This window comes from Cannabis sativa, chromosome 1, assembly GCF_029168945.1.
Source record: "Cannabis sativa cultivar Pink pepper isolate KNU-18-1 chromosome 1, ASM2916894v1, whole genome shotgun sequence".
Taxonomy (NCBI): Eukaryota; Viridiplantae; Streptophyta; class Magnoliopsida; order Rosales; family Cannabaceae; genus Cannabis; species Cannabis sativa.
The window spans coordinates 49,524,415-49,543,419 of record NC_083601.1 but is presented as its reverse complement, the minus strand read 5'-3'; the positions used below and the strand labels follow the sequence as shown (position 1 = coordinate 49,543,419).

Below are 19,005 nucleotides of genomic sequence, written 5' to 3'. Positions count from 1 at the left end.
TATAATCAAATTTAAAAATAAGATAGATTTTTAAGCAAGAAGATAGATACTAATTCTATTCAAATTCAAATTACACTAATATCTTGAATTAAATTTAAAAAATATTAAATTAATTCAAAATGATACAAATTCAAATTACACTAATATCTTGAATTAAATTTAAAAAATATTAAATTAATTCAAAATGATAATTAGAATTGAATTAGGAATAGTAATAGTATAAATACAAAACTATACAAAAAATTGGAAGTTAATTCCATGAAAAAGCATGAAAAATCGAAGAAAAACAAAAAAAATTCGAAACTGTACGGACAGATTTGCGATCGCAGGAAAAATCAGCACATCCCCGATTTTTTCAAATCTTCAAAAAATCATAACTAATTCAAATAAAATTCAAATTAAGTTCTGTAAAAGGCTAACTTGCTTAATTTTTTCCATACTATCCAATAAAAATAATTCCAGAGATTAAATCGCAATTATTTTTCACGAAAATTTCACAAACATCAATCAATCATCAAATAACACTCAATACAACATGATACCATCCAAAGAACATACAAACTATCGTTTTAAAGTCCAAATTTCTTGCAAGTAAATCAATTACCATGGCTCTGAGGCCAGTTGTTGGAAATTATTTTACCAGGATCTTAGATCTACTCACAAGTATGTTTATTAACATCCTAAATAAGAACTTTCTAAAACGATAAACTAAACACATATAAAGTTTAAGAAACCTTACATTGGGTGCAGCGGAATATAATGACTCCTTCCCTTCAGATATCTAGCCCTTGATTCCTTTCTGTAGCAGAGCATTATCAATATCTGAACCTGGATCTCTTTCTCTGAATCTTTGATGCTGAAACTCCTTTGCTGATGATCTTTCTTCACGATCTTCCTCACTATGATTGAGGTATTGCTTGATGTGTGTGGGCACTACTCTAATCACTAAGGATTTCGAAATTCAAAGGAAGAAGAAAGAAGAAGTGGTAGCTAAAGATAGGGAGAGAGAAGGTTCAGTTTTTCTGATTCAGAAAGTGTCAGAAGAAAAGTCTTATTTTTCTGAAGCCTTCACTATCTATTTATAGCATTCCACTAGGGTTAGGTTTGAATTATATGACATTAAAATAATGAAAAAATCAACTTAAAAAAGCTACAATAGGTGGCCGGCCAAGCATTAGTGGATTGGGCCTTGGGCTTTGCAATTTTGCAATTTTAACACCTTTTGTATCTGATTTTCTCAAAAATACCAATTTCCTAATTCAACCATTCAAATGTCAATTCTAACTATTTAATAACTATAAATAATTATTAAATAATATTGTCATTTATCATATTTATTAATTGAACCATACAAAGTATCATAATTAACAAATATGCCCCTATAAACTCTTTCTTTACAATTTTGCCCTTACTTAGTGAAAAATTCACAAAAAGACATAGTCTAATTTGACAATTATAATTGATTAATCAAAACCAATTACATGAGTCTTACAAGCAATATTATCTCAACTAGTGGGGGGACCATGGGTCTATATAACCGAGCTTCCAATAAGTAGATCAAGAATTTAGCACTAAAATTCACTAACTTATTAATTCTTTGTTGAATCCACGCATAGAACTTAGAATTGCACTCTCAGTATATAGAATGCTCTATATGTTCCACCATATAGACACATCATTAGTTATCCATTGTTATAATCCTAATGTGATCAATGATCCTCTATATGAATGATCTACCTTTGTAAAGGGATTAAATTACCGTTACACCCTACAATGTATTTATTCCTTAAAACACTTGACCCCGTATAAATGATATTTCAGCTTATGTGAAATGAGTACTCCACCATTTATGTTCGTTTGGTCAAGCTCAAAGGAGATCATCCTTTGCTTACTATTTGCCAGATAGAAGCTATAGATTCCATGTTTATGATAGCGCTCCCACTCAATTGCACTACCGTGTTCCCAAAATGTACGTATCACCCTGACCTAAAAGTAGGTTTTACTAACAAATCAAAGAACACGAATAGCCTCTCGAGATTGAGCCTAATCATATCAGGATTAAGATCATTTGATCTAGGATCAACTAGGCGATATTGACTTGAATAGATATTACGGTAAGTTTAATAAATCTAAGTCAAAGTTCAATATCGGTCCCTTCCGATGCATACTCCATGCATCCAACCTGAGCTTTACTTTAACCAATGCTCTGGAAAGAACATAGTATTTCTCCAAATACAAGTAAACTCTTGTTGTAGATTATCATATCAGTAAAACCCTGTGTCTGATAAATCTAGGAAACTTTATTCACATAGTCATGTTTACTTTCCAATGTGTTGACGGCACAATAAAGAGGATCAAGTATGTGAAAAGGATTTCAGATGAATTTATACATTATGTAAATATAATCATGAAATAAATCATGTGAACCATGCAACATTAAATGTTATTTCTGATCTATATTAATAAGTAAATCTGATTATATAGAAATGAGTTTTATTTAGGGCATAAAACCCAACAAACTCCCACTTGCACTAATATAAAACAAAAAGTGCGTTTCAAATAATCTCAACACCTTGATATACAAATCAAGTGTAGTAGTAGTAACCTCCTCGTAATAGGATCTGAAAGGTTGAATTAACCACAACCTTTTCTCCACTATTACTCTTCCTTTAATCACAAAATCATTGATAATGTGAAATTCCTCGCTATATGTCGACTCTCTTGGGATGTTTGGATTCTATATCTTTAGCAACTACTTTTGGTTAATCGTGAAATTAACACTAGTAGTTTAAGGCAATTTGGAATGGTGCCAAAGATGTATAGAACTTTCCTTAAACCGAATAAGTACCTTTCTGCAACTTTAACATTCGGTCCTCTCTGGTAGACCTAGAGACTTCAGATAGGTTTTTACACTTCTCCAAAATCACTATTCCACTCCCAGAGTAACCACCATCTTATCAGAAAGATTTACTAGTACAAAGGCAAATTTCGAAATCTGATATGGTGTAGTCTAAGAGTTTTAAACACACCCTTATAGACTAACATATAGTTCCTCTTCTTTATCTTAAGATTTACTTGATTGTCTTCCAATGTTCTTCTCCTGGATTAATCTGATACCTACTCATTACTCCCACTCAACAATAGTGTCTGGTCTAAGGCATACAAAAGCATATCTAAGACCTCTCACTGTTGATATAAGAAATTCTTTCATGGCTTTATCTTTTCTGGAATAGTTAAGACTTTTCCTTAGATAAATAAAATCTATACCTAAGAAGTTGTGAAGCTTCTATAGATTGCCATTAGAAAGAAAATGCTTCAGCATCTTACTAAAGTAAGTTGCTTGCATTAGAGTAAGTAACTACCAGGTATACCACAAGCCATAGGTTTAGATAAACTCAAACCTATAATACTAGGAACAGGAAGTTTTGTTAAGTCCATTGAATGGACTTATAAACTAAAATTTCCTTTTATGTCCTTGTAATAGAAAACTTTAGGTTATTCCATGTGAATGGATTAAACCATAGTTCTATTGGCTTTCTTCTTAGTTTCTTATCTTGACAATCCATTACTTGTTTAAACTCACAATGGATTTTAATCACTAGTGTCTCCCAAGTCATAAGAAGGTGAGTTCCTAGAAACTCGCCCACTACGACAAGGCACCGTGAATTATGTCTAAGAAAACTAAATGGTATTGATCTCTTCGGTTGTGACAAGACAACAGAGGCAGTGGGATCATCATATGTTATATAAGATGATAGAATACTTTTGGAATCAAGAATTAAATATCTCCTTTATTTCCACAATAACCATGAAAATTGAAAACCGAATTTTGGATTTTTTTGTCTGTAAAAAACTAACCAAACCGACCGTTGCTCACCCCTACGTCCACACCTTCCTTTCACCAACCCAGCAATTACGCAACTGATGTTGTGGTGATTTATGTTCCCATTCTTTGCTTCAGAGTCCCAGTTCCATTATTCCATTCTTTCGTAAAAGCAATTTTGACGTACTATGACATTGCTCCCTTCCAGCTTACCCCCAACAATTATAGAATTGTCCTTGAATTCTATCCGATGTATATGGAATACACACAAGGGGTACCTACCATCAATGACTTTTGCTATTTCTACGACGTTAATAATGTTGGCCCCGATAATGGCTTCTACTGTTTCAGTAAGTAGGCCAACTCAAAAGTCAATTGAATTGAAGGCACAGTTTCCAACATGGGAGACTAGAAATTGAAATGGTTTTATTCGTTCTCTCTGTCTGGGATTAGGATAGATTTTTACCGTTGCCCTCGTACATTGCATACTTTCACACTTGTATTATTTTTATTCTAACTTTTGAAGATCTTGACCTTTTCTTTATACTTGCAGGAAGACCAGCTTGATCAAAACTCACTGGGAATCATTTTGAGATTGTAGAGGTACTAAGTAATCTACCAATTAGAGATTGTGCTTGGTGCATTCTTTGTACGACAGCAAAGCTCCGAGAACACAGACTGACCCAAAAAGACGCTAGACTCAAGCGAGAACTTGTGTACAAGAAGCCTTCCAAGAAACTAAAGGTAAAGATTGAAAGGAGTCTCTCAAAAAAACTCGAAGCAGCTCATGGGTAATGTTCTCCTAGTATGTTTAGTAAGACTTTCATCAAATTTATGCAATTACTTACACTTTCAAGTAGGCGCGCAAGAGCACACAACTAGCTTCCAACATATGGGCAGCTCGAATGAGCCGACCAAAGAATGTGAGTTTGACATTTTCAGAGATATATCCTATATATATATATATATCTTCATGCTTGCAAGACTAAGAGCACACAACTAGCTTCCAACATATGGGCAGCTCGAATGAGCCGACCAGAGAATGTGAGTTTGAAATTTTCAGAAATATATCCTATATATATATATCTTCATGCTTGCAAGACATGAAAATATCTCTAATTTTATGAGATGGATACGCAATATCAAGGAAGAAAGGCAACTCGCCTAGTTTTCTATTTTACTCATTGTAATTATAGAAAGTAAATGGTTTCTTTATTTATTAATTTCTATTAATCTTTATAAATAGTGGAATTATCTCACTATTCAGGGACACAAAATTCATCGAGAAAACACACGAGAGAAATCATAAGAGAGAATTATAGATTTAAGAGAGTAAAAACTCAAAGATCATTGTAAGAGCTTTCGAGAGAGATCAAAGAATTTTTAGTTTTCACCTCATAAGTCAATACAAACTAAAAGAGAATAATTTATTATCGCTATCAAGGGGTCTAATTTCTATAATTTTAGTATTTTTTTTACTTATATCAGCTATTATTATTATATTATTTAATTATTTTTAATATAACTTTAATTTAATTTACTATCATTAGTTAAGAATGAGGTTAACAGTATAATAATTAATATATATATATATAGAGAGGATGGTATGCAGACCTAGTGGATTTTAAAAGGGAAATTTGAATTTGTATGCTTAATAAATAATAAAATTTATCCTCAAAACTCATAATACCCTATATTTAAAATATATGACAATTTTTCTATTATGCCCAAAATACCCTCTCTTTTTTCCTTCACCCCCCTATCACTTCTTCTCTCTTTCCCTCTCTCTTCTTTTCTCTAACCTAACCGAAGCTACACAGAGGAGGTCAAATTTTGCTCCTCTATTCTCATCCTCACTACACTAGCACCACACTGCACAAGGCTCACCACAAGGCTCACCACATAATTTCTCTCATTTTTGGACGAGCATCATACACTAACTTATGGGTAATTTTTTTTTTGTTTGAACAATCTTGTTTGTTGTTGTTATATTTAGTTTAGAATGTTATTTTGATGCTTGATCTGTAGATTGTTGCTGTTATTTAGCTGTTTTTTTCGATAAAGTTCCGCCTGTGAAATCTGGATTTGTTACGGTTTTCTCGCATTTTTTTCGTCGGGCCCGTCTTGGCCCGTCTTTGGCCCGATGGGGGTCCGATGAGCTGAAAAATTTGATGGCAGGGAAGACGGCCCGATGGGTCCGATGGTCGGACCATGTGGGTCCGATGGTCTGACCCGTTCTGTATTTTTTAATTTTTTTTTTATTTTTTGGACCTGGGTCCGATGCTCTTTATGTGGGCCCGATGGGTCCGATGGTCGGACCATGTGGGTCCGATGGTCCGACCCTTTTGGTTTTTCTTTTATTTTTTTTTTATTTTTTGGACCTGGGTCCGATGCTCTTTATGTGGGCCCGATGGGTCCGATGGTCGGACCATGTGGGTCCGATGGTCCGACCCTTTTGGTTTTTTTTTTAATTTTTTTTTTATTTTTTGGACCTGGGTCCGATGCTCTTTATGTGGGCCCGATGGGTCCGATGGTCGGACCATGTGTGTCCGATGGTCCGACCCTTTTGGTTTTTTTTTTTATTTTTTTGATGGGAAATTTGATTTTTTAATTTTTTTTGACCCTGGGGCCGATGCTCTTTATTATTGTATGCTTAATTTATTTTGTAGTGATTTATTAATATTTGTGTTATTAATTTTTCTTTTATTAATAATTATTATTTTATTATCAATTAATAATTATTTTTTATTATTAATTATTATTTTAAATAATAATTGTTTTATATTATGAATTATTATTAATTATTGTTTTATTAATTATTGTTATATTTTTTATGGTTTTAGTAATAATTATTAATTATATTTTATTATTATTTTTTTTGTAATTTTTTATTATTAATTATTGTTTTATTATGAATTATTAATTATAGTTTTATTTTTCATTTTTTTATTAATAATTCTTTTATTATTATTTATTAATTATTAATTATTGTTTTATTATCAATTAATTATTATTGTTTTGTTATTAATGATTAATAAAGATTTTTTTCGGTGAGATTTTTGTTGTAAATTATAACTGTGTTTTTTTAAATGTTTGTGACAGATTCAACTGTTAATGCGTGTGTTATGTATAATGGTGTTTGGGAGCTTGATGGTAGAGATTGGATTTATAAAGGGAGTGCCGCTTTGACAATTGACATTGATCCGAACCTAAGCTACTCAGGTTTGGTTGATGTTTTGTACGAAGAACTGGATGTTGACAAAGCGGAGTATGACTTGAAATTGGAAGTAAATTACAAGTACAGGAAAGGCTATGAGTATCCTGCTGAAGTTATTCGAAATGATAAGCGTGCAAGGTACTTTTTATCTACACTTGCGAAGAAGCCAGATGAATTTATTCCTTTGTTTGTGACTTTGTTAAAGAAGAATGTTTGGGTTGATCCTAGTCCCACACCAAGTTCTGTTAAGGATAATCGTAGCGAGGTTGGGAGTTTTGTTCCAGAAACAAATCCAGAGGTGTTGGTTGCGGATGTATTACCTGAATTAAACACTATGATGCCGAGTGCTGATATTGTAGCACAAATGCCCTTCATTGATGGTTTTTGTGATGGTCCAGACCCTGAATATTATGTTGAGGGCAATGATGGCGTAAGAGACGACGAAGGTACAGAGGCCCCTGTTGCTGTACCTTTGAACTTGACTCCACTATCGTACCAAATACCACCGAGGCCACCGAGGCCACCGACACATAAAAGAATGCCCCGTAGAGGAAATTGCCAAACACCTGGTACTAGTAGTAGTCGTCCTGTGCGAAACCGGTCATGCTAGAGGAACTACCGACAAGACAGTCCTAATAATGGTAGAGAGACCAATGATGTTAGTGGTCCCACGATGCTCGAGGTACCAATGTGATTGGATGGAGCGATCCATTTTCTTCTTCGACAAGTTACGGTAAATTCAAGGAGAAAATGTATACAAGAGAAGACATCGAGGATCATAGTCATTATATATCTACGGGTGGCACACGGGCGGGGAGTTACATGTGGGAAAGTTTTTTAGAGACAAAGAGCATTTAAAGATGGTTGTTGGCTTTGTATGCAATGAAGAAAGGGTTTGACTACTACGTTAGGAAGTCCGTGATCGATATTTGGTACGTCACATGTAAGGATACGGATTGTGGGTGGAGATTAAGAGCGAAGAAGAACGTACTTTCTAACATGTTTGAGGTGAGAACATTTCATAATGTACATACATGTTCCCTTGATCTTCGAGGAAAAGATAACCGTCGAAGCATCACCTGTAATAGTTGCCCATCTAATTAAGGATAAGTTCACAATCGACGGCTCGGATCAGTTGCCCTCTGATATAAGAAAAAGTATGCACAAGGATTACGGGATCCAAATGAGTTACGAAAAGGCATGGAGGTGCGGAGAGAAGGCAATACACCTGACTCGGGGTACACCTGAAGATTCGTACTCTTTATTACCTAGTTACTTGCACATGCTACAGCTTGCGGAATCCGGTACCATCACGGAGTTTGTGGTAGAAGATGGTCGCTTCAAGTATTGTTTCTTCTCTCTCGGGTCCTTCTATTCGGGGGTTTAAGTTTTGTCGACTGTTATATGTGTTGATGGGTCTTTCTTGAAGACTAGGTATGGTGGGCAAATGTTGTGTGCGGTGGCTTTGGATGCGGGAGTCATATCTTTCCGATAGCTTTTGCTATAGTTGACAAAGATGAAAACCACAATTCCTGGACCTATTTTATGAGAAAATTAAAAGAAACGATTGGTGATGTTGAGAACTTAGCTTTTGTTTCGGATAGGCATCAAAGTATTGTTCGTGCTTTGGATATCGTGTTCCCTGATGCACACCACGGTGCATGCTACCACCACATTATTATGAACGTGAACCACAAGTTCAAGACTGACGTCTTCACGAATCACATTTACACGTGTGCGTACACGTATTCAAGATCAGAGTTTCACAGAGAATTTGAGAACATTCGGGCCATGAATCCAGCGGTTGCAAAATATCTTGAGGAAATTGGATTTGAAAAATGGGTTCGGTCGTACTTTCCAGGGGTACGTTACAATGTAATGACGAGCAAGCTGGGTGAGAGCTTCAACAACACAACTAAGGATGCAAGAGGCTTCCCGATCACTGCTGCTGTAGCATTCCTGAGGTCCAAAGTCCAGAAGTGGTTTGCTTCACGAAAAGAAAAAGCTGACAAGTGGACGAAACCCCTAGCACCGTAAATGGAGGAGGACTTGGCATTGCATTTTGAAAAAGGTCGGTTTTTGAACGTTGACTCATGCGGGCCTTACACGTTGCGGGTTCACCCCGGAAGAACAAGCTTCTCACGGTGGCGTAGTGGACTTGCGGGGAAAAGAGTTGCACTTGCGGCTTGTTCCAGTGCATGAAGTTTCCTTGTCCTCATGCATGTGCTGCATCTCAGGAGCGAAGTATTAGCGTGTACACACTATGCTCGCCATATTACACAACCGAATATTGGAGGAGAACATACGAAGGAACAATTATGCCAGTTGGTGACGAGGATGATTGGGAATTACCTGATGACATAAAGAACATGACAGTTGGAGTGCCTGTTGAGAAGCAACCAGTAGGGCGACCCAAGAAGCAAAAGGTTGGAAGAATTAAGAACAACCGAACTGCTTGTAATGGTGAAAGGATTATCAAATCACGAAAATGTAGCAAGTGCGGTGCCACGGGACACAACAGAAGCACTTGCACCTACCGAGGTTTAACATAAATTTTTAGTTTATTAGTATTGTGATGCTATTTGGACTATTATGTTATTTATATTTATGGTGTAAAAAATTTTTAATTTGTGGCATGAACATGTGTTGTACTGTTACGTATTTCGCATTGCATTATTTCTAAACTTTGTTAAAAATCTGAGCCAAAAACAAGTTCTACTGATAAAATAAAATAATTTTAGTGAAAGTAGTTTGTTAAAATTGAAAAGTGTAAAAGTAAACATTGTTCAACAAATATAAAAAATTAAACATCTAAAGTTCATGCCAAATTCTGGTAGAATAAATCTACTGCCCATCTCTGGCGAAAGAGCGACATATGCTGATCATGTACTCCATCGAATGGTAGATCCAATAACTTATGCTCAATATGCTCTATGACGTACATTCCACAATCGCCGCTGCAATAGTAGGTAAACGCCAAATTTAATAAACCATAGAGAATATTATAAAATTTTTTTTGTTAATTAATAAACATACTATAAAAAAATGCATTTAAATTACCTCGATTTTGTCTGAGGTACAACTTTATTGTCCATCATTTCCCAGTCGAAGGGTCTGACCTGACTTTCGGAGGCTGTCATTTGAGGGACCATCACCATGTAATGAGTGTCACATACACCACACTGGTCCACCAATTTGGCTAGTAAAGGGCACCACACATCCATAAGCGAATTCAGTTCGTCTTTCGTTAGAGATCCAAGACTCGAATCGAAGAGGAATATCTTCCACAACTCAAGATTGACCTCCATAGCGATCCAATGTTCCGGTCTGTTCAAGAACATGGACATGTATATGCACTCCATACCCTTCCAAGAAGGCAAAAATTGGTTTGGATCCCCACGAAGGAGTTCCAAGATGGACTCATCCCAAACAAAACCATCATGGTCAGTATTGCTCTTCCAAGCATCCCACCGACCCCTCAACGATGAGGTAAACCAAGATGGCATCACAGTACACTTACGTGGGTACAACTCCGGGAAGAAGTGTTGCCTCCTCCTCATCATATGGAAAGCAGCATCCAAATGCTGCACAGCACATATAAATAAGTCAGCAGTAAATAACAACATTAAAAAAAAAAACAATAACAACGGTAAAAAGCAGTAAATATCAACATATAATACTTAGTTAATAAACTTACGTCATCAGAAAGCCATAGTTTGTCTGTATTTAGGGTCGAGAACCAAGCCACGCCACACAGACCGGTGAAGACGTCCCTCGGATACTTGTTTCCGATGGTTCCCACTAACCAATTTCGAAAACTATGTAGTAGCTTCTCATCAACGGGCCGAAGTGGGTCAACATTCACATTGGTTGTTGATGGCTTCATCTTCTTCTTCATTTCGGTGTACTCGTCAAACCACCTTGGCCTTTTCTTCGTTCTCTTCTCCACCGGTGTTGGAACGGTCTCTAAAACCTGAACCTCTGAATCTTGGGTATCTCCAATGGACGTGACCGACATGTTCTGAGGTGTCCGGAGTACATCTTCCTCATCATTAGGTCTGTAATCATTCGGAAGAATGAACTCATCTCTGGAGACACGGCGTACGGCCGTGGCTCGCCTCGCGCCGGGCCTTCTCTGATCTCCCATCAGAGCCAATAGGGTCTTCAAGTAACCCATTATCTCATTCTGCCCTTTCAAAATATCGACCGGCCTTGCTTCAAAGCAAGCCGTTCCTTTTCAACACGGCTCCAATCTTGCCAATATGGCGAGAAGATATTGGCACCTGAGGCTGTGAGGTGCTGGGAATAGATGCTGACTGCGCCATAGATGCAGAATCGGGCATTGAGGCAGACGGTGGAACGAACGGGCCCCCGATGGTGGAGAATGTGGTGGTGTATCATCTCCGAAGATTCCGGCCTTCCTCCGCTCGCCGTTCTAGCGTGAGTGCAAGCTTTGAAGCTTGGGCGCAAACTATCCCGAGTAAGCCGGCCATCATCGCCAATAACCAATTCTTCCATATCCACAAATAGAGGCGCCTCACCTCCAGTGACGTGGCTCAAAAACTCGGCCTCATTACTCCGCGGACATAAAACGGAGTACACTGTCAACTACAAATTATAACAAATTGATTATTAGACTTAAATTAAAATAAAATAAATAAATAAACGTAAGCAAATGCAATGAATTAACAAACTCACTTTTTTTGCAAATAATCTGATGACTTCCTCTTTCCCGAGTGGGGCATCCTTACTCTCCCAGTTCACCATTCGGGGAAAGCGATGCGATCTTCTGATTGCAAATTTCTCAGCAAGCTCGAGGATGGACTCATAAGCCCAATACTGCAATGCTACAGCATATCCATAGGCCGAATACTTTGACTCCTTCTGAGTCGTTCCCTTCACAATCTTCTCATCCATATGCTTTTTCTTTTGTACGAAGTCCTTACTCCAAGTATCTTTCAACAAGTTGAAAGAAATTTTCCCCCACGGGTAATTGTAGAAAAAAGGGAGGTCCTCAACCATTCTAATGATAAATGGGGGAACCGAGTTCTTCTCTTCTTTCCCGGTCGAACACCCATCACGAACAAAGACCAAACCCAACTTGTAACAATCATCCTTCTCGGTTGCAACTCTCGAAAGACGCCGCGCGACGACCAATCGTCGATAGATGGATCCCCATTAAAATATTCTACTATCAAACGGTCTGACGTCGCCCTCTCCGAAACCTCAGCCTCAGTCGGTCCACGTAACAAATTAAGCCCAGTCACCAAGGCAAACTCAGTTCGGCCGAATCGGCATCTCTTCTTTGCAATATAAAAATGCACCTCATCATCTTTATCTGATTTTATCTTATGCATGAAGAGCTGATGGATAAGAGCACCTGAAAACGCTAATGGCTCTCTCTCAAAAAAATTGTTGAAAGGGGATTCCTCCTTCACCCTTTCCAACAACTGCATTTGTACAAACTTGGCTTTTACTTTGGGGTAATAGTAACTACCGCCCCGCCAAGTAACACGACCAGTGTAATGTTCAGACACTGGCAGTAAAAGTCGTGGAACTTTGGAAGACTGAAAAAAAAAAAAATTATATTACACCCTAAACCTATAAATAAACAACAATTAATCATTAATAATAAAACAATAATCAATAAATAATAAAAAATTAATAAGACAATAAAAATTAATACAAAAAATAATAATTAATAATAAAACAATAATTAATAAATAATACAAATTAATAATTAATAATTAGTAAAAAAATAATAATTAATAATAAACATTAATTAATAATTAATAACTCATAATTAGTAAAAAATTAATAAATAATAAAACAATAAAAAATAATACAATAATTAATCATTAATAATAAAACAATAATCAATAAATAATAAAAAATTAATAAAACAATAAAATTTAATACAAAAATTAATAATTAATAATAAAACAATAATTAATAAATAATACAAATTAATAATTAAAAATTAGTAAAAAAAATAATAATTAATAAAACAATACAAATTAATACAATAGTTAATAATTAATAATAAACATTAATTAATAATTAACAAAAATTAATAATTAATAACTAATAATTAGTAAAAAATTAATAAATAATAAAACAATAAAAAATAATACAATAATTAATCATTAATAATAAAACCATAATCAATAAATAATCAAAAATTAATAAGACAATAAAAATTAAGACAGAAATTAATAATTAATAATAAAACAATAATTAATACATAATACAAATTAATAATTAATAATTAGTAAAAAAATAATAATTAATAAAACAATACAAATTAATACAATAGTTAATAATTAAGTCATAAACATTAATTAATAATTAACAAAAATAAATAATTAATAACTAATAATTACTAAAAAATTAATAAATAATAAAACAATAAAAAATAATATAATAATTAATCATTAATAATAAAATAATAATCAATAAATAATAAAAAATTAATAAGACAATAAAAATTAATAATAAATAAAAAATTATTAATTGGTAATCAAACAATAACTAATTAATAATTAATAAAAAAAAAATTAACCTACGGGTCCGATGGCTACCAATCGGACCCACTGTGAAGTCCGATTGGTAGCCATCGGACCCATACAAAACCACAAAATTGGCACCATCGGACCCGACATAATCGGACCATCGGGCCTCAATAACACCCATCGGACCCCTGTACAATCGGGCCCAACTATGACCATCGGACCCATACAATCTGACCCCCTATGACCATCGGACCCACACAATCGGGCCAACCTAATTTGACCATCGGACCCCCCCCACACCATCGGGCCTTCTTCATCTACCCAGTCCGAAACACATCCGAAGCTTCATCTACCCAGTCCGTTCACAGATCCGAAACAACCCCACACCAAATCGAACCCAAACAATTTTTAAATCTAACAACTAACAATTCCAAACAAAATCACACACTTAATAAATCTTAAAAACACTTTCTAAAAAAAACAAAAAAATCACACCTTGGCCATTTTTTTGCTGCGCCGTCACCGTCGGTCCTCTGCTGCGCCGTCACCGTCGGTCAAGGAAGGGGCTGCGCCGTCACCGTCGGTTGAGGAATGGGCTGCGCTGTCACCGTCGGTTGATGAAGGGGTTAGGGTTGCGAGTTGGAGAGGCTTCGGTTTGAGAGAATAGGGGACGAAGAGAGAGAGAGAATTTTGAAATGAGAGGGGTAAAATTGGGATTTAGGGAAAATATATCCCACTTTACAAATTATGTTTAGTATTGTATTAGGATTCAAATTTTATTATTTATTAAGCATACAAATTCAAATTTCCCTTTTAAAATATGTTGCAATTAGAGGTTTTTGCATTGACTTAAATTATCTTCAAAAGTATCATTATTAAATTTGGTGCGAGTTAGTAGTACGTAAAAATAATAAGTTATTTTATTTTTTCAATGATCTTTAAACTTTTTTACTTTTATTTTGACACTTATAAATATATATTATTAAATCCAAAACGTACAATTCTTATTTTTTTTTTTTAAAATAGATAATCATGTAACTACCATAATTCATTTTACATATTAAATATATGTACTTCATTTATTATACAGGATCCCCCACATACATTAACATCATCATATAAATATTCATACATGTATATAACAAACTAATTACAAAAGAGAAGAGGAAAAAATACAGTTGTATTGTATATTATTAGTTTCTTTTTTTGTTTGAAAGGGAAATACAACTGTATTATTAGCTTCTCTTATTTACTCATACAAAATATTTTAATTAATTTGCTCAGGAAAATTTATTAATAGCCAGAGATGATACAATGAGTAAGTGAAATATTTTGTTATAAAGTATTTGAATATTATATATATATTTTGATTTGGACTGATGCCTGGAGTTGCCTTAATGACAAACAATGACCACACTAAAACCTGCAGAAAATCACGCTGACGTGGACACCTCACATGGATGTCACGTCACACCCTCAACCAATAGAAAAACTCCAAGAACCAGCCTGTGGAGCCTAGCTAGCTTCACTCCTCATTCCCACCTAATTAACTTCCAACACAAAACAAAAATATTATATTATATTAGTATTATTAAATAAAATATTACAGTGTTGATTTGTATTAATAAATTGTATAAATTTATAATATCTTTTTAATAGACTCGATCCAATACGGACTATGAGTCCAGGTCCGGGTCCCAAGTCTAAGTCTGGTTTCGAGTCTAGGTCTAGATTCGGTTCTGGAATGATCTTTTTACCAGACAGACATTTAAGACTTCTACTTGTAAATGAATGATCTTTGAGCAACACGTGGCCCCTACTTTTAATAGTTAAACCTTTGTACGACACATGTTCAAGTGGTACAAAATGGTCTTCATTATCCAGTTGTTGCACGCACGGGCATAATGCTACCCACGGGACCATCCAATCAACTCTAACATTGTATGTAATTTATCCAAATAGTGGGATTTAAGCAGGAATCTTAGGTGGGTCATGGGCATGTCCATACCCACCACCAGTGACGAAGCCAGAAATTTAGTTGAGTGATGGCTTGAATAAATATTAAGTCAAAACTAATAAAAATAATTGATAAATGTATCTTTCAAATTTTCATCTTCAACAAAATAAAATAACACTATTTACAAAAATAAAATAAAATATTGTTAATAGTATTATTTTATTTTTTAATAAAGTATTATTTTTTTTTATTATTTGTATTGGACTACTTTTAAAATGGGTTTGATTAGAATAAGAGTAGGCTCATGAATCATGATTAAGATATTGAGTGAGGGCTTTTGTGAATTGGACTTTAATAAATTGAGCAAAGTGAGTTAATAAATATATATCTACATATAAAAAATTTGATGTATATATTTGAGTGAGGGCTTTAGCCTACATATGGGCTAAAGTCCCTCCGTCCCTGCCCACCACTTAGCCTATAAATACCTATTTATTCTCATTCAAATGGGGCAAGCTAAAACTCAGTCAATATTGCTCTAGGTTTTCTTCTCCAAAAGAAATTTAGAGTACAAGAGTTAGGGTTTTCAGCCAAAATACTGTAAACGCATCAATACTGTCCTTAGAGGCTAATAGACTGACTCGTGGACTAGGGTTTATTAATACTTGAACCACGTAAAAAAATCTTCACCTCTTCATTTCTGAAAATTATTATTTCTTTAGCTCTTAAATACTTAATTTCCAAAAATCTTGATAAATATTTTGGTATTTTCATTGAGAGCTGAAGAAAGACGTAAACCACTGCAACTGCCATGGTGTTCATGCAAAAGACGGTTATAAAAAAGACTCTTCAAGGTGGCCTTAAAAATTTCATGGAAGAAGTAGACCCCCTCTCTCTAGAGCATGCCCAGCCGAGCAATGCGAGAGGTGGTAATACGTCTAACGTGAACGATTGAGAGGATGACTTAGACAACCAGCGTGACCACGTTGGTGACAATAGGAATGCTGAGAACCATGAAGAGGAAGAAGACGAAAAAGATTGCGTCAAAGATGGATACTACAAAGACAACTATCATTATGATCAAGACCCCAAAGTGGCCTGAGTGTCTAACGAGCTACTCAAAACCAAAAAAAGTTAGCCCGCCAAGAGAAGTTTTCTCATAAAATGAAAAAAATTAATGATGGCTTGTCTTTGAGCCAAGTTTGGAGATCTAGATGAGGAAGATTTTGACGATGACCCTTTAGTGGAGCACGTCGGAGGAAACACTAAGGAAAATCCGGCCAATGTTGGAATCTCTACTCTTGCACAGGATAAGGGGAAGGCAAAAGTGATTGAACCTAAGAACCCACGTGCTCCTAAACCTCCTAAAAAAATACGAATCATTCCAAAAATATTGTGTGGTCGCAGGATGTCATACTAATTAATATACATAGTAATTTTAAACAAAGATAATCACTAATACTACCCAACATTATTGAGATGTCATACTATTATCAGGGTCTACCCTAGGTATAGGTGGGCTAGGCTCGCACCTAGGGCTCACTCAGTTGAGAGGCCCAAATAAAAAAATATACATATTTTTTTAATAATTTCAAAAATACTATTTATTTTTATAATAACGGCCAAATATTCTTTTTTGTTTATAACCCATTTCAACTCAGGGTCGGCCCTGACTATTATTGTTATTAGTTTGGTTTTATATTAAATTTTACATAGTATTTAATTTATAGTTTATAAAAGGGATTATTTCACAAATACACAAAACACAACAAAAAAATTATAAAAATACGGTTTCACAGAATTTTAAATATTTTTACGATTTTTTGATTTTATTTACAGAAAATACGATCTTTTTATGTTGTGCTCTTGTTAATTTGTTGTTGATTTTTTGTTATTTGTATGTTATTTTTTTTGTTGTTGTTTTGATATTACTTTTATGTTACTTTTACATAGTTTTTTTTGTTGTTTTAGTGTTGGTTATATGAAAAACCGTAAAAAGTTTAAAAAAAATTCTTTAAATGTAAAATTGTAATTTTTTTACAAATTAATAGTGCCGTAATTATCCCTGGGCTATTTTCAAAAATATGGAAAAAATTATTAAGGTTATGATTAATATGACATAAAAAATAAATGTCACTAAATATGGCATTATCTAACCAATCAAACTAAAAATATGATTTTTTTTTAAAAAAAATACCATATAAAACATTAAAAAGAAAATCTAAATTTAAGATTCGTAAAAAATAAAAACTTAATTAAATTACCATAAACAATATTAAAATTCCCTTCATATATTTTTTTTTTTTAAGAATATAAAACTATAGTGATCGTCGGAGTTGTCACTCGTGCTGGAAAAATTAATGGAGTTTGCTGTTGGCACTGGAAAATTCATCGGAGTATCTTCCGACGCCGAAAAAGTCGTCAGAATTAGCATTGTCCCCGGAAAAATCACAGGAAAAATTACCAAGAAACTAGTTTCTTGGTGATTTTTTCGGTGACAATGCTAATTCCGACGACTATTCTGAAGTTTGATGTCGGTGCTAGAAAAGTCGCCGAAGTAGCTGCTAGCGTCAGAAAAGTCGTCAGAATTGGCATTGTCAACGGAAAAATCACCAAGAAAGTGGTTTCTTGATGAAAAATCACAGGAAAAATCACCAAGATTTTTCTGGTAATTTTACCGGTGACAATGCCAATTTTGATGATTTTTCTAAAATTTGCTGTCGATGCCGGAAAAGTCGCTGGAGTAGCTGCTAGCGTCAGAAAATTCGTTAGAATTAGCATTGTCAACGGAAAAATTACCAAGAAAGTGGTTTCTTCACCAAAAAATAGGTTTCTTGGTGATTTTTTCGAGTGATTTTTCCGGCGACAATGCCAATTTTGACAAATTTTTCGGCGCCGACAGCAACTCCGACGACTTTTCTGACACCGAACGCTATTCCGATGACTTTTCCAGCACCAACCACTACTCCAACGAGTTTTCTGGCACCAACAGCAAACTCCAGTGACTATTCCGGCATCAGTAACAAATAAAACTTCCTAAATTAACAAATAAAATTATTAAATATGGGATTTGAAAACCTAATTACATATCAAATACCATAAAAAGACCTAAAAACAAAAAAATACTATATAAATTAATCAAATTTAAATGTGTCATATTTATCGTAACATCCCTTAAAATCTCAAAGTGTAATTTCCTTATTATCCCTTAATAAAAGTGTTCTTATATTTGTGTTTAGGACAATCCGTACCCAAAAAAACTAGAAGAAGCTAGTCACGTGAGCCAGCCATGTCGACGTCACGTGACACATGAACTTTTTTGTTGCCATGTCATAATTTTGAAGTTTGGCCCTTTAAATGAAAATAAATAACGTGTATACATACATCACTTGTAGCTAGCTAGAGTAGGTGATGACTCGTTTTGACTCATGAGCTAAGCTAGCTTGAGTCCTTGAAGTTGCCCTGCCACGTACGCTCATTCCTCTAACTCTGATCT

The 19,005-nt window shown here is 34.7% G+C and overlaps 3 protein-coding genes across 3 annotated transcripts; 1 reads left to right on the top strand and 2 right to left on the bottom strand.

The window, feature by feature from the left end:
• The first annotated feature begins 9,238 nt into the window (after positions 1-9,238).
• Positions 9,239-9,592, top strand: LOC133034958 (uncharacterized). Its single transcript, XM_061110527.1, has one exon. It carries the CDS (start codon positions 9,239-9,241, stop codon positions 9,590-9,592), a length of 354 nt encoding a protein of 117 aa, XP_060966510.1.
• Positions 9,593-9,738: 146 nt separating this feature from the next.
• LOC115703690 (uncharacterized) lies at positions 9,739-11,121 on the bottom strand. Its single transcript, XM_061108468.1, has 3 exons — positions 10,738-11,121; positions 10,101-10,624; positions 9,739-9,997 (listed from the first exon to the last, which is right to left on the bottom strand). Exons 1-3 carry the CDS (start codon positions 11,056-11,058, stop codon positions 9,859-9,861), a joined length of 984 nt encoding a protein of 327 aa, XP_060964451.1. The 5' UTR covers positions 11,059-11,121; the 3' UTR covers positions 9,739-9,858.
• A 113-nt stretch (positions 11,122-11,234) lies between these two features.
• LOC133034956 (uncharacterized) lies at positions 11,235-14,287 on the bottom strand. Its single transcript, XM_061110525.1, has 4 exons — positions 14,048-14,287; positions 12,142-12,607; positions 11,739-12,094; positions 11,235-11,648 (listed from the first exon to the last, which is right to left on the bottom strand). The coding sequence occupies exons 1-4, from the start codon at positions 14,054-14,056 to the stop codon at positions 11,235-11,237; spliced, it is 1,245 nt and encodes a 414-aa protein (XP_060966508.1). The 5' UTR covers positions 14,057-14,287.
• Positions 14,288-19,005: the final 4,718 nt, after the last annotated feature.